At 41.3% G+C, this 13956-nt stretch overlaps 1 protein-coding gene across 1 annotated transcript in view; it reads right to left on the minus strand.

Moving 5' to 3' along the window:
- The window catches only part of LOC113126194 (CUB and sushi domain-containing protein 3-like), a 274111-nt gene extending 269032 nt beyond the window's left edge, over positions 1-5079 (minus strand). The window contains exon 1 of the mRNA XM_026300093.1: positions 4830-5079. Within this exon, the coding sequence (XP_026155878.1) occupies positions 4830-5079 (250 nt within the window). The remainder of the gene's footprint in view (positions 1-4829) is intronic.
- Between the last annotated feature and the right edge of the window lie 8877 nt (positions 5080-13956).

Raw genomic sequence — 13956 nt, forward strand, 5'->3', positions numbered from 1 at the left:
GGAGAGAAACATGCAAAATTCCAGTGTTCTGTAAGAAAAGAAAACTCTCCCAGAAAGTCAACTAACTGAGAAGCACAGCTGATATTCAGAAATTGATGGGCCTTTAATCCAGAGCTTGTTCCATATTTGGAAAGCTTCATAGAGGTTTAACCAATACATTTGATTTTTTTATCCACGTATATGTGGATCTAATGGAATTTTAGATGCAATATAGGTAATGTAATTTCAGTGACAAAATATATTAGAGATCTGTTAGAAATTTAGCTTCCAAAATTCAATTTTTTAAACATTTAGTGCACTGCAACATTATCTGATGTCTCCTGCAGGAAGCCACCATGTCTTTGCATTCAATTATGATGAATTATGGTTACACTTATTACACTCCTGACACCTTTCTGTAAATGCACATTTGCACTAGGCCTTGGAGAAAATGAGCAATTGTATATAAAAAGCTGTTATGGATCCACAGGGCCCTGGAACAGCTGGAAGCGCTAACTGGAGTGCAGTTTCTCTTTATTCCTATTTGCATGGAAAAACGATCACTTCTCCTCAATTTAACAGCCTGTTGATAGCAGGGACAGCTCAATATGCACAAGCTGACATTTCTAAAATCATAGAACGCAAACACAAATCTGAAATACATTTGGCTCACTAGCTGTTTAAAAGCACACCATTTGGGTGGCAATCTGTGTTCAGGAATTAAATGTGTTCCCTGTTGTTGTTATGGAGAAGAGACACACATAAGAGATTAACAGAGCTGTACCCTGTGAGTACCCATCTATTACAATCGACACTTATAACAAATTCACTAAGGATAAGGGCTGGTGCGAGGAGAGAGGAGAGGGCAAGAGGACAGACAAGACTAATGGAGGATAGAAAAGAGGTAAAGAAAGAAGGAGAGAGGGAAGAAGAGAAATGTGTGATGGGAAAAAGGTGATGAATACAAATTCAGCGTGGGTGGATGTTGGAAGGAGGAAGCAGGCAAAAAGACAAATTGGTGATTAGGGGTGGAGGAGGATGCATGGAGAGAAATAAACAATTGGGATGGAGCAGTGAAATATCAAGTGTGTGTGTGTGTGTGTGTGTGAATATATATATATGGAGATACATGGTATGAATTAAACAGTTAAACAGAAAAAAGGCACAGATTAAGATCTCTGCCTCTGAAAGTGAAATGTCTTCTAATGCTGTAAAACATCAAAGGTTTCAGATTAATTAAAATGTGAGCAACACACACATACACACACATACACACACACACCACACACTCTCTGGGTTAGGGGCAGTCATTATGACAACAGTTACATTTACGGGCAACTGTTTAGCATTATGAAAATAGTCAGGGGGGATTAAAGCTGCCTGCATCACTACTGAACATCATAAGAAATACATACAAAACACATGTGTTCTTGTTAAAGCAGAGGTTTTAATCAGGTGAAAAAAAGGGAAAACTAATTACAAATTCAATGTGTAGAGGTTGTAAATGAAGGAGAGGTTTATGTGACAACAAGTCAGAGGGACAGATGGGGATTGGATGGAGTTGAGAAAGGAATGGTACAAAATGAACAAGACTGGAAAGTGAAGATGAGTTAAAAGAAATAGACAAGGATGAGAGGACAGATGTGAGAGGCTGTTGATATATCAAAGCCCAGAGATGAATGTAGCTGAAAATCCAAATGTTGAACTGGTTTATGTTTGGTACTGCACATTTATGCTAAACGACTGCCGTTATTCTCTCCTCATCCATCTCTTTCTCCGTCTCATCTCCCCCATCTTCCCCCTTCTCTCTTCCAGTAAGCCAAAAGTATTTATATGATCAAGAAGCTGACTGCGACAGACACATCTCCCTCCTTGAGAAATCAGCTATAATCCAAAGGATTAAATGTGTGTTAGAGAGTCTGGGTTGCTCTAATGTTCTTTGTGTGAGACCTCATCTGGCCCAGCATGTGCACTGTGTGCTCTAATACTCTAAATGTATGTGTACACTGCAGAGAAAGACATAAAGATGCATTCAAGCTCGGCAAATACCTATACTCTTAACCACACTTAGAGTATCAATCAGTAGGTGACAGGAATATTACTACCGAGGTGCTCAACAAGTAACTAACCCAGGTAAATGATTAGCAGTGACACATGAATGGACATCAATGACTTACACTCCGTATCAGAGTTGTAATCAGGCTGACTCTCGCCCAGAATACCAGTGCTAACAGAGAAAAAAATGTGTGTGGGCCTTTTTTTTTATTTTTTATGTGCGTGTGCAATTTTAGTATGTTTGGTAAGTAAATTAAGCCTCTGAAACCACGGGACAAATCTGACAGACGAAAGGAAGCGAGGGAGCCAAAAGGAGGGCTGGGAGCAGAGAGGAAGTGCTGAGCTGAGAGAGGAAAACAGATGAGCAAAGGAAGGAAGAAAGGGGAAAGAAGAAAGGTGGAGTTAAGCTGAGTGGAACAGCGGGAGGAGGAGGAGAGAAGAGCAGATAAAACAGAAGAGTGGATCACAGGTGAGAAGGAGAGCAGAGGACAAGAACTGTAACTTTTCTGCTTCTGACTTAGAGGGAATCTGAGGTCAAAAATCAAAATGGCACTGTATCTTCATATCAAATGTGTTAAGTGAGTTGAAAAACTAAGACTTTTATCCACTGGCCACAGCACTGCATGAATCCATTACTGCCTACTTCATTACTTTACCTTCTAGGTTCTTAGAATAACACTGCAGTTCCATAGTGATTGGTCACCTGCTAATGGCAGATATGGAAGACTAATTTACCAGCTACAGCCAAATGCTGTCACATTTTGGCTGTAGCTGGTTTTTATTTTCCAACCTCTTTTTAAATGCTTGTTCCCAAAAATGTCTACATGGATCAAGGATATCTCTAATTACCTTTCTATTTAACTTTGTCTTCTTTTACACTTTTAAAATGGTTTTGTTTACTTGCTTGCTTTGCCAACTTCCATATCTACTTTTGCCATTTTATTAATCTTAACAGGAATTCACATTTAGCTAAACCTATTCCTCAGCCAGCTTAGAAAAACAAACTAAAGAACAAAAAAGCACATTTCTACGATGAGGAGATTAGAAAAATATCTGATACATGAGGTCTCTCACAGGTTGGACAGCCAGAAGGAGATCAGTGCCAGGATCTGTGCCCCGAAGGATTTCAAATTAGATCTTTTCTGCCTGAGGAAATCCCACCTTTCTTGTCTGCTTTGGTCGACACCCTACAAATCAAAATCTGTCATCTGTCCATCAAAGTAAACCTGAAATAGACCAGAAAAAGGCTGGAGATTCCTGTATGTCTTCAAAGTGAAACTATGATCCTGCAGCCTGTGATGGTGCAAAGCCAAGTGTCTAGACGTTCCTGGTGTTGATGTGTTTAATCACTGTAGAAATCCATAGTATTTCCGTTCAGTCAGCCTACACATGATATCCCTACACTGGAGGATCATGCAGACTTTACAACCACAATGACAAATGGTTCTCGATAGCTTCCACGCTGGCTGAATTTTTGAGATTTCCTTTGCTTTCTGGTACAATATTCAATCTCAGCCCCATAACCCCCCTTCAGTTAAAACCTCTATGTGTCTCTAAACTTGCTGTCTCTTTCTATCGTGATGCTTCTCTCTCCCTCTGTCACTCAGCTCTCTCCCTCCTTTGCTCATCCCCTCCATTCCTTTCCTCCTGCCTTGTCTCCTCATAAGTCCATTTTCCCCTCTGAGCCTCTACCCTCTCCACTCTCCAGTGCCTATCCATCTCCACCCTCCTCAACTCCATCCTCTTCTCGCTATATGGTGATGGATACTCAGTTTCCACACCTGACGCAGCAGTGGGTGTGTGTGTGTGTATTAGTGGGGATAGCTGTGGATGTCTGCTCACTTTATAATGTATGTGGTCACACAGCATTTCTGAACAGGATCAGAGAAACTAAATATGGAAAGATTCAGGCAGAGAAAGAAAGCGAGTGAGAGTGTGCTATACTGTGAATATTTTAACATTTCACTCAAGAAAGAAAGATAAAAGGTGGTGGGGCAAGGACATAAAGTGTGTGTGTGTGAGAGAGAGAGAGAGAGATAGAGAGACAAAGGGGGCGGTGGGGGGGGCAGCCCTTATATAACACATTTTGACTGAAATACAGTAGAGAATGTATTAATGGTTAAGAGAGTGGAAAATTCAGAAATAAAATGCTGTGTAAGGCTTGGGCCTCATCACTATCAAACAACTCACGTTTACACACACACACACACACACACACACACACACACATACACACACACGCCCGAACACACTTTGGTATAAGCAGCTCACGTTCGCTGCCACAGCCCAAGAGCTACCGCAAGAATATTTATTGGCTACCAGCTCAATGGCTGTATTGAAGGGAAGGATGGGGGGACGAAGGAGGAGGTTAGAGAGAGAGAGAGAGAGAGAGAGAGAGAAAGAGAGAGAGAGAAACTGAAGGTAGCAGAATATGAGGAAAGAGCCTTTTGCCGGTACTACCCCTCTCTCCACCTTCCTGTTTCCCTTCATCTTCCCGGTAAACAAATTTCTATCAACCCATACCTCACAGACATCTTCACGCGCACGCAGACACACACACACACACACACACACACACAGACACACACAGGCGCGATAAGAAGCGGCATCTTTCTTATGACTGCAGTAGAAAAAAAAAATACTCAGCACCCAGTTTCACACCCAAGCCCTAATTGTGAGCGCGTGAGTGAGTTTATGTCACCGCGTGTGCGTGCGCCTGTCAGTGCCAGTGCAAGCGCGCGCACATGTGTGTGTGTGAGTGAGTATACGTGTCGCAACCCCCTTACCCCCCTTACCTTGTGCGCGCGAGGAGAACAAGCAGAGAAGGAGACTCCAGAGAAAAAAGCGCATCACCGTCATTCCTCCGTCCGTCATCCTCTCGTTCATCCCTCTCATCCTCCTCTTCGTCGTCCCCCTCTTCATCCTCCTCTTTGCCGAAAACGGGTGCGCGAGACACCGTTCCGTGCCGCTATTAGTAAAATTATTAGCGTCAATACATCTTCCGCGAGCCGAGCGCGAGCCCTCTACGCTCTCACCGGGCCGCATGCTGCTTCACATCCAGAAAACGGAGGGAGAGAGAGAGAGAGGTAGAGAGAGAGAGATAGAGAGACAGAGTGAGAGAGGTAAAGAAAGAGAGAGAGAGTGAGAGAGAGAAATAGGGGAGACGTGTGCGTGTTTTTTTTTTTCCTTCCTCCTGCTTCTAACATAGACTACTCAAGTCCTTCATATCCGAAAAATAAATTCAGTCAACATCCACAGAGGAAAAAAAAGCAGAGAAGCAGAGAGAGAGAGAGAGAGGGAGGGAGAGAGATGGGGGGACACAGGTTGTCGCTCTGTCTTTAAATCCACTCTCCGCTGGATTTTTTATCGATGCTTGTCGTCAATATTTCTCTATTCCGTCCCGTTCCCTTGCAAAAGAGTGATAGAGAAGGGGGGAGAGCTTCGCATCCACACTTCCTCCGGGCTGCATCCCCTCTTCATTCGGATATATCCTCTTTTCTATTCAGGCTCTCTGGCTTTTCCCCTCCTTATATGCCTCTCCTTCCTGTGCCGTTTCGTACTGTACGTGTCTCCACTGTACGTGTCCCATTAAAAAAAACTCCTCTGCTGTCCCCACTGTGGGAAAAAAAATGAACCAGGATATCTGTTCTGTATTTCTTTCCTGATAACCCTTCTCTCCTCCGTCTCTGGACTCGTGCGTCTGTCAAACCTTCTTTCCCTGCTCTTCTCCTCCTTTCCTGCTCTCACAAACAGCAGCAAGCAAAACGCAGCATCTTCACTCCTGAAAGAAGAGAAATTGATCATTCACTCATGATTCTCTCATTCATTTCACTTCTTTTTTTCTTTTCTTTTTTTTTTTTTTTTTTTTTTTTACATACGCCTCATTCTTCCTTTTCATTTCCTTACCAAAGAAGCCAAACCGGAGCGCGCTCCGTTGTGTTGAGACAGTCCTCCTGTAGTTGTCTCTAGAAGTGCGCCGACAAACAGGCAATACGAAAATCCCTCTTGTGGTCAGAAAGCTGAGGAGACGTGCATCATGCTCAGGTCTCTTCTCCCGGTGTAGCGGCTGGTGCGTCTCTTGCTTCTCCCCGCCGGTACAGAGATGCTACCTTCAAGTGCTCCTCGTAAGCGCCTGTTTCCATTCACGTGCTTCTGATCGGAAATAGGAGCCTAAAATGGACTCCCATGAAACCGGGTTGTTGATTGGAGTCGATGATGGTTTATTTTTAATATCGGTCTAAGCTGGGAGTACTCCGTGTACTTCTTGTTGTTGTAGTTGTATGAAAAGGACACACACGCACACACGCACACACACACAAAACACCAGCTGGCATAGAAGAATGGGCACTTGCCTAAACTTTACTAAAGGAAGTCCAACAAAGGAAGACGTAACTAAATCTAACCCAAGATGTGTAATTGGAAAGCAACTTCAAACGAAAAGGAACAGTGGAACATGATGCGGTGAGCCATGTCTAATGATTAGTCACATGGACCAACCAAGAAAGGCGTGCCAGTCGATGGTCATTAGCCCGGAAATGAAATCAATACAAGGAAGAGTTTGGTGACGAATGACAGACACGGATAACTTAGCATATCTATTAATGAAGCGCCACTGATGAGCACTTGACGGCATGTAATGGACTATTTTAGTCAATACATGTGTATGTTTAGTAGCAATACAATTCAACTGTATGGTGTTATGTCACATGGTCTCAGAGAAAACAAACGTAATTGATCTTTATTTAATTTAATTTATTTATTTAAATGCAATTCTAAAGAATATTTAGAAGAAATTATGGTATAGCCTACATAGGACTACTTGCTAAAACAGATCCTGCCGTATAAGGTGGTTGGCCCTTAAATGTCACATCTGGCATCTTGGTTATCCTAGAAATTTCTTGGATTGCATCATTTTTTTATAGCTGTATCTGTAATAATATGTCATGGAACAGGTGCAAGAAGCAATACGGTCTGCACTGAGTTGCACCTTTAAGGGGAAAGAAACCAGCAAAGTCAACTTTCCAACTCAAAATAATCTGATAAATTTCAGTTTCACTGTTAAAATTTGCTAATCTCATTTCCTTTGCTTCATCGCTATCACTTATTTAATCTTTTCAAAAATACTGAGGCAAAGAATAGGATTGCGTATAGATTTTCACTTTAAAAGAAAGAGTCAATACCATTAAAAAGCCAGACTGCTGCTGTCCAAGTATTCTGAACAGACTCCCCCAACAGCCTCCAAAATGCTCATATTATAACTCTCAAGAGCGTTTCATTAGCTAGAGTCTGGCTGCTGACGTTTTCATTGTTTAAGGTGAGTGGAGTTTAATACTTGCCAATTGTTTTCTCAAAACAGGAATTAAGTAGTATTTATTGTTACGTTATCGCCAAACCTGTAACAGCTTCAATAAGGAGGGACAGAAAATGAGAATGTCGATGTCTTTGCACGGTAATTGGTGGAATGTGAGCTGCGGGTTTATATCTGAGATGCTAAAAAGATTTTGACTACTGAATGAACTCACCAGATATTCGTGTTTCACATATATACATTTTTTTTATTCATCCCATCACATCAAAAACCATCTCAGACCATCTGTTTCTTGCTGGCTGGCATGTGGTTTTCCTCTAAGAATGTGCATGGGTTGTGTACAGACTGAAGATGATGAGTCCTTGATCTCGAGGCCATTTGAGTTAAGGGATCTGGGAGCTGAGGCAGCTTGCTGTTTGTAGAAACAGTCTAAATTACTCTTGACTGATAACTGCAATGCTATCACTGATAATGAAATGAAATTTATTTACACTGGTCTTAAGAGAATAAGATCATATTAGGGTAATGCATTACTGATAACCACAGCAAATTGCTGAAGATGAGCTTCAAAAAAGTGTTAGACCCAACCTGAATTCCAGATGAGACTGTTTTGCATATACAGTGGGTACGGAAAGTATTCAGACCCCTTTAAATTTTTCACTCTTTGTGTCATTGCTGCCATTTGCCAAAATCAAAAAAGTTAATTTTATTTCTCATTAATGTACACTCAGCACCCCACCTTGACAGAAAAAAACAGAAATGTAGAAATTTTTGTAAATTTATTAAAAAAGAAAAACTGAAATATCACATGGTCATAAGTATTCAGACCCTTTGCAGTGACACTCACACTCACACTCATATTTAACTCACATGCTGTCCATTTCTTCTGATCCTCCTTGAGATGGTTCTGCTCCTTCATTGGAGTCCAGCTGTGTTTAATTAAACTGATTGGACTTGATTAGGAAAGGCACACACCTGTCTATATAAGACCTTACAGCTCACAGTGCATGTCAGAGCAAATGAGAATCATGAGGTCGAAGGAACTGCCCAAGGAGCACAGAGACAGAATTATGGCAAGGCACAGATCTGACTAAGGTTACAAAAGAATTTCTGCAGCACTCAAGGTTCCTAAGAGCACAGTGGCCTCCATAATTCTCAAATGGAAAAAGTTTGGGACGACCAGAACTCTTCCTAGACCTGGCTGTCTAGCCAAACTGAGCAGTCGTGGGAGAAGAGCCTTGGTGAGAGAGGTAAAGAAGAACCCAAAGATCACTGTGGCTGACCTCCAGAGATGCTGTAGGGAGATGGGAGAAAGTTCCACAAAGTCAACTATCACTGCAGCCCTCCACCAGTCGGGGCCTTATGGCAGAGTGGCCCGACGGAAGCCTCTCCTCAGTGCAAGACACATGAAAGCCTGCATAGAGTTTGCCAAAAAACACATGAAGGACTCCCAGACTATGAGAAATAAGATTCTTTGGTCTGATGAGATCAAGATTGAACTTTTTGGCGTTAATTCTAAGCGGTATGTGTGGAGAAAAACAAGGCACTGCTCATCACCTGCCCAATACAATCCCTACAGTGAAACATGGTGGTGGGAGCATCATGTTGTGGGGGCGTTTTTCAGCTGCAGGGACAGGACGACTGGTTGCAACTGAAGGAAAGATGAATGCTGCCAAGTACAGAGATATCCTGGAAGAAAACCTCTTCGAGTGCTCAGGACCTCAGACTGGGCCGAAGGTTCACCTTTCAACAGGACAATGACCCTAAGCACACAGCTAAAATAACAAAGGAGTGGCTTCGGAACAACTCTGTGACGGTTCTTGACTGGCCCAGCCAGAGCCCTGACCTAAAGCCAATTGAGCATCTCTGGAGAGACCTGAAAATGGCTGTCCACCAATGTTCACCATCCAACCTGACAGAACAGGAGAGGATCTGCGAGGAAGAATGGCAGAGGATCCCCAAATCCAGGTGTGAAAAACGTATTGCATCATTCCCAAGAAGACTCATGGCTGTACTAGCTCAAAAGGGTGCTTCTACTCAATACGGAGCACAGGGTCTGAATACTTATGACCATGTGATATTTCAGTTTTTCTTTTTTAATAAATTTGCAAAAATTTCTACATTTCTGGTTTTTTCTGTCAAGTTGGGTTGCTGAGTGTACATTAATCAGAAATAAAATGAACTTTTTTGATTTTGGCAAATGGCAGCAATGACACAAAGAGTGAAAAATTTAAAGGGGTCTGAATACTTTCCGTACCCACTGTATGTAAAAAAAAAAAAGTCATCTTTTAATGTATTCCTTATCTTTTGTTTTTCTATCTTAATGGTGTTTATCTGATAATCAAATGTTGTTAGAGCTAATAAAGTTAATTCCAAACCAAGACATGCACATAACCAACCAACCAACTGCACAAATTAATAAATTCATTAACCAATATTTAAATAATTAAAAAAAACAACTATCTACCATCACCACAAAAACCAATATGCTGTGCCTGATAAATATTAAAACACCTTTGGCTTTGAAAAAGGGAAAGACCACAATATTCAATATTGATGAAATATGAATAAAGTTAAATGTCAGCAGGGTTTTATAATAGGTATCAACACAAATCAGCACAAAAGGAAAAATTCAAAATCCCATTTGGGAAGCCAGTGATGTTACTGGTCAGTTTCATTCCCATATCAGATTAAAAGTATTACATTAACAACAGTGCCTCAGATTTCCTGACCATTCATTGTGACTCCAGCTTCAAAGTGATCCGCAGCATTTTTGTGTGTTTATGGGTCATGGGGCTGTACTTGGATGTTTGTCTGAAATCAGTTTAGGCAAATTCTGTAAGGCAAAGGAATATCCACATAGGTTTTGCTACGTATATATAAATGCGTGTGTGTGTGTGGTTTAATGACACTATGTGTGGCTGAGTGTGTTTGCACGCCTGAATGTGTGTGTGTGTGAAATCTGCTCCCACACGTTCCCTTAAAGCACTCTTCTGCCATCTACAGGCACATTCTCTCTCCCTCCTCCTCTCTTTTGATCTCCATCACAAACCCATTGTTAATCATTTTGGCATCACTTAAATATTCACTGCATGACTGCTGTGCACCCATACTGTACATACTGGTTATATGTATGTACCTAACTGCAAGTGTGTATCAAATCCTCTGTGTGTGCATATTTTATGGACATCTGAATGTTGCTTTCAGAAATCAATAAGCCATATGTGATGTTCCTGCCCTGAGAGTGACGGGAAGGGAAAGAACATGAGTGCAAATCGTAGGGACAAGTGGGAACTCCAGACGACAGGCTAGAGGGAGAGGAGAGAGACAGGAAAAACACAAGGGTGCAAATAGGAGAAAAGCAGGAGAGAAAAATCAGGGATAAGAAAAGCAAAGTGATCTGAGAAAGAAATGAAGGATGCAAAGAAGATCAAGAAAGCAAGAAGAGACGAGAAGCACAAAGAGGGAGGGTAAGGAAGGGAAAGAGAGAAAGGGAAGCAGATGTGGAGAGGAGAGAAACCATAGGAGAAAAGAGATGGTAAAACATAGAGAGGAGACAGAAAATAGAGGGTGAAGAGAAAAATAGGAGGTACAAGATGTAAAACAGTCAGGTTAGAGAAATGTAGATAAGAAAGAAAGGGAAGGGAGGAAGACCGGGGAGGGGGATGGGAGGAGAGTCTGAGCCTAAAAATGAACATGGAAAAGTACCTGTATGTGAGAGAGACATTTAGGTGGGCAAAATTGCTTGAGTAATCAACCTTAACCAATGACATGCAGTCACCCCAAAACAAAGACAAACTGAACAGGTAGATGTTATATATTCCAGCATGTCCTAGAAAGCCAGGAACCAAAGGATCTTTTACATACTTTACTTATTCTGTTGTATAATAAGCATTTTCCAGAGCAGTTTATATATTTTAAAAAGATAGTGGCATCAGTGTCTTGTTCACAGTAATGTTGACAGAACCAAACCTGCCACCTTGTCCTTATTTATCCCGCTTTCCGTACAGCAAATGAGATACATATATGATCGTTATATTCCAAAAAATCCATTTATTTGTATCCATTACTATACAATTGTTCAGATCCCAGCAATCACTTTGCTTTTGATTATTTGAGATGACACACCGTCTCTTTGGATCTTGGAGCCACAGATGACAAGCACTTAAATCAATCTGCAATTTCTTTTCTATATATGATCTTTTTTGTTGTAATTGTGGACAACACACCAGAACACGCCAAATCTTTTAACGACCCTCTTACACTGATTATGTTTTGTATTGTGTTTGTCATGTCTCTGAATTCTCCACACAGCACAAACGGTTTTCATTAGTAACCTACGAGAAAAAGCAGCGGTCTCCTTCTGTTTAAATACAATGACAATTTCTGCTTTGCTTGGACAAATTAAACTGTTTTTGAAAAAAAGCTAACAGGCATTGGCATCATGAACTATTTAAGGGCTATTTTAGCACTATTACTAGATACCATCAGATGTGCTTTCTTATAAATAATACTTTTCAGTTTGATTCTATAGTTATGATCCACTAATTAATCATTTGCAATTAAACTACTGGATTTAGCCTTCCAGTATGCTGTGTATTAAATTACGTAAATATACAAAAGTATGACATTATCTGACAACATCAAATCTGGCCTCATTTGAAGGTAACCCAGTAAACAAATTACATCTACTGCTGAATGCTAAAATGATATTGTCCAGAGTAACAGTGGCTTAACGGTAACCGTTGAACATAGGAATTCCATTTTTGAAAGAATTCTTGTGAAAAACAGCATCCAAGTGAAAATAAAAGGACAGATTTATTTGTTTTTTGTCAGTGGAGCATAGTCCCATGACGGCACATCCATTAATTTGGTAATTGACTAATGAGATATCCAATCAGGAACCACAGTGCCGGAGGGGGAGAAGGCGTTTGCTGTCGACACAATCGAGTGATTCCATTTTTGCAAACACACACATACAAACAGCCATTTATGCCCACAGACTGTACAACAGAGAGAATATTTGTTCATCACCAGCTGCCTCTGTACAAGCAATGTTGCTTGTGGGTTGCGGATGGAGAGAGAATTATTGCATGAGTGTGTGTATGTGTGTGTCTGTCTCTGTGAAAGGGAGGCATCATACAATGAGCGGCAGCATCATTGACTTTATGACAAGATGCCAGTGGCTATTACAAGTGGACACACCCTCAACACACATACACATACACACACACCCACAAACACACACACATACACACCAGGTTTTGGCTCTGATTAGTTTCACACATGGCAGACAACATCAAATGGTTACTGTGAGGGCGATACAAATGCCATCTGAGTAACAAGGGGAGAGGAATGGCATTACTGTCAGTGTCCTGCAGAAACCCAGTATGTGCAACCTTTAGCCACTGATGATAGAAGGTCTCTCTGACATGCTAACGGCATTTTGTATATTGTGTTCATGTTGGGTTAAACACTCCTGTAGTACTTTATGCGCTAAGTCAGTCCCATGACTGCAACATAAATGCAAAAATAATTTCATTTTTCCTAATTCCTGAAAAGTTGACTTTAGGGATTGCACCATTGTCAGAACTCCCAGTTGTGATGGAAGAACAGTGTATGAAGAAATCTTTCAGAAATTAAGCACAAATTGAGTGCAGTTGTCTCTTGCTGCATACACTTTTATCAAATGCGAAACAACAGTAAAGCAGTACTTGTGGTGTTTTTGCACATCAAAGTGGGCATCTTGTTTTTAAAGGATGAAGCAGACATGGCACCCAGCCATCAACCCTGACTTTTTTTTAGATAGTGGTGATTTGGATGCAATCTACTGCACTTCATTGCACCATTTGTGTGTGTGTAAATGTATGCAAGTGTGTGGTCACAGGCGTCTTGTGTGCAATCTCCAATAAAGCGGTGATGGACTGTGGTGTGCAACCATTTTGAGAGAGATGGACTGAATCTAAGTATTTTACAACTTGCTCTGATGCTCTCTCCCAGTCATTGTATTTCTGCCTCTCTCTTCCATTTTCTCTCATTTCTCTCTCTCTCCCTCTCTCTCTCTCCCTGACATTTTTTTTCCAGCTTCACACATCCTCCGCAGGAAAGCAGGAATCTTCTAAAACGGTATTTTATCTACATCTCATTCCCTCTTTTCACCTCCTCTTTCCTCTCTGCTATCAGAGCAGGACACAAGCACATCCTCAATCACTCACACACACACACACACACACACACACACACACACACACACACACACACACACACACACACACACACACACACAGAGGCAGGGTGATTTTGGGCTGCAAATCCAGCAGCAACCGAGAAGTTGTCACTAGTCACACCACATAAATAAGCAGCAGTTGTGTGCGCATGTTGACTAGGTGTTGGTATGTGTGTTTGGGATGAACAGGTCAAATATATGCCTTCCAGTTTAACAAAGCGTACAATGAGGTCATACTTAGAAAAACATCCAGGCAGAAAGAAAGAGAGGAGTAAAAGCATTCCTGTACATTATGACCAGGAAGCTGTGGTTGTAGTTCTGTTATGTTCAAAATAAATTAGTCTGTTTCTTGTCTAAGAGTTTATCAATAGCATTTAGAAAATATATG

The sequence above is a fragment of the Mastacembelus armatus genome, chromosome 11 (assembly GCF_900324485.2).
Source record: "Mastacembelus armatus chromosome 11, fMasArm1.2, whole genome shotgun sequence".
Classification (NCBI taxonomy): Eukaryota; Metazoa; Chordata; class Actinopteri; order Synbranchiformes; family Mastacembelidae; genus Mastacembelus; species Mastacembelus armatus.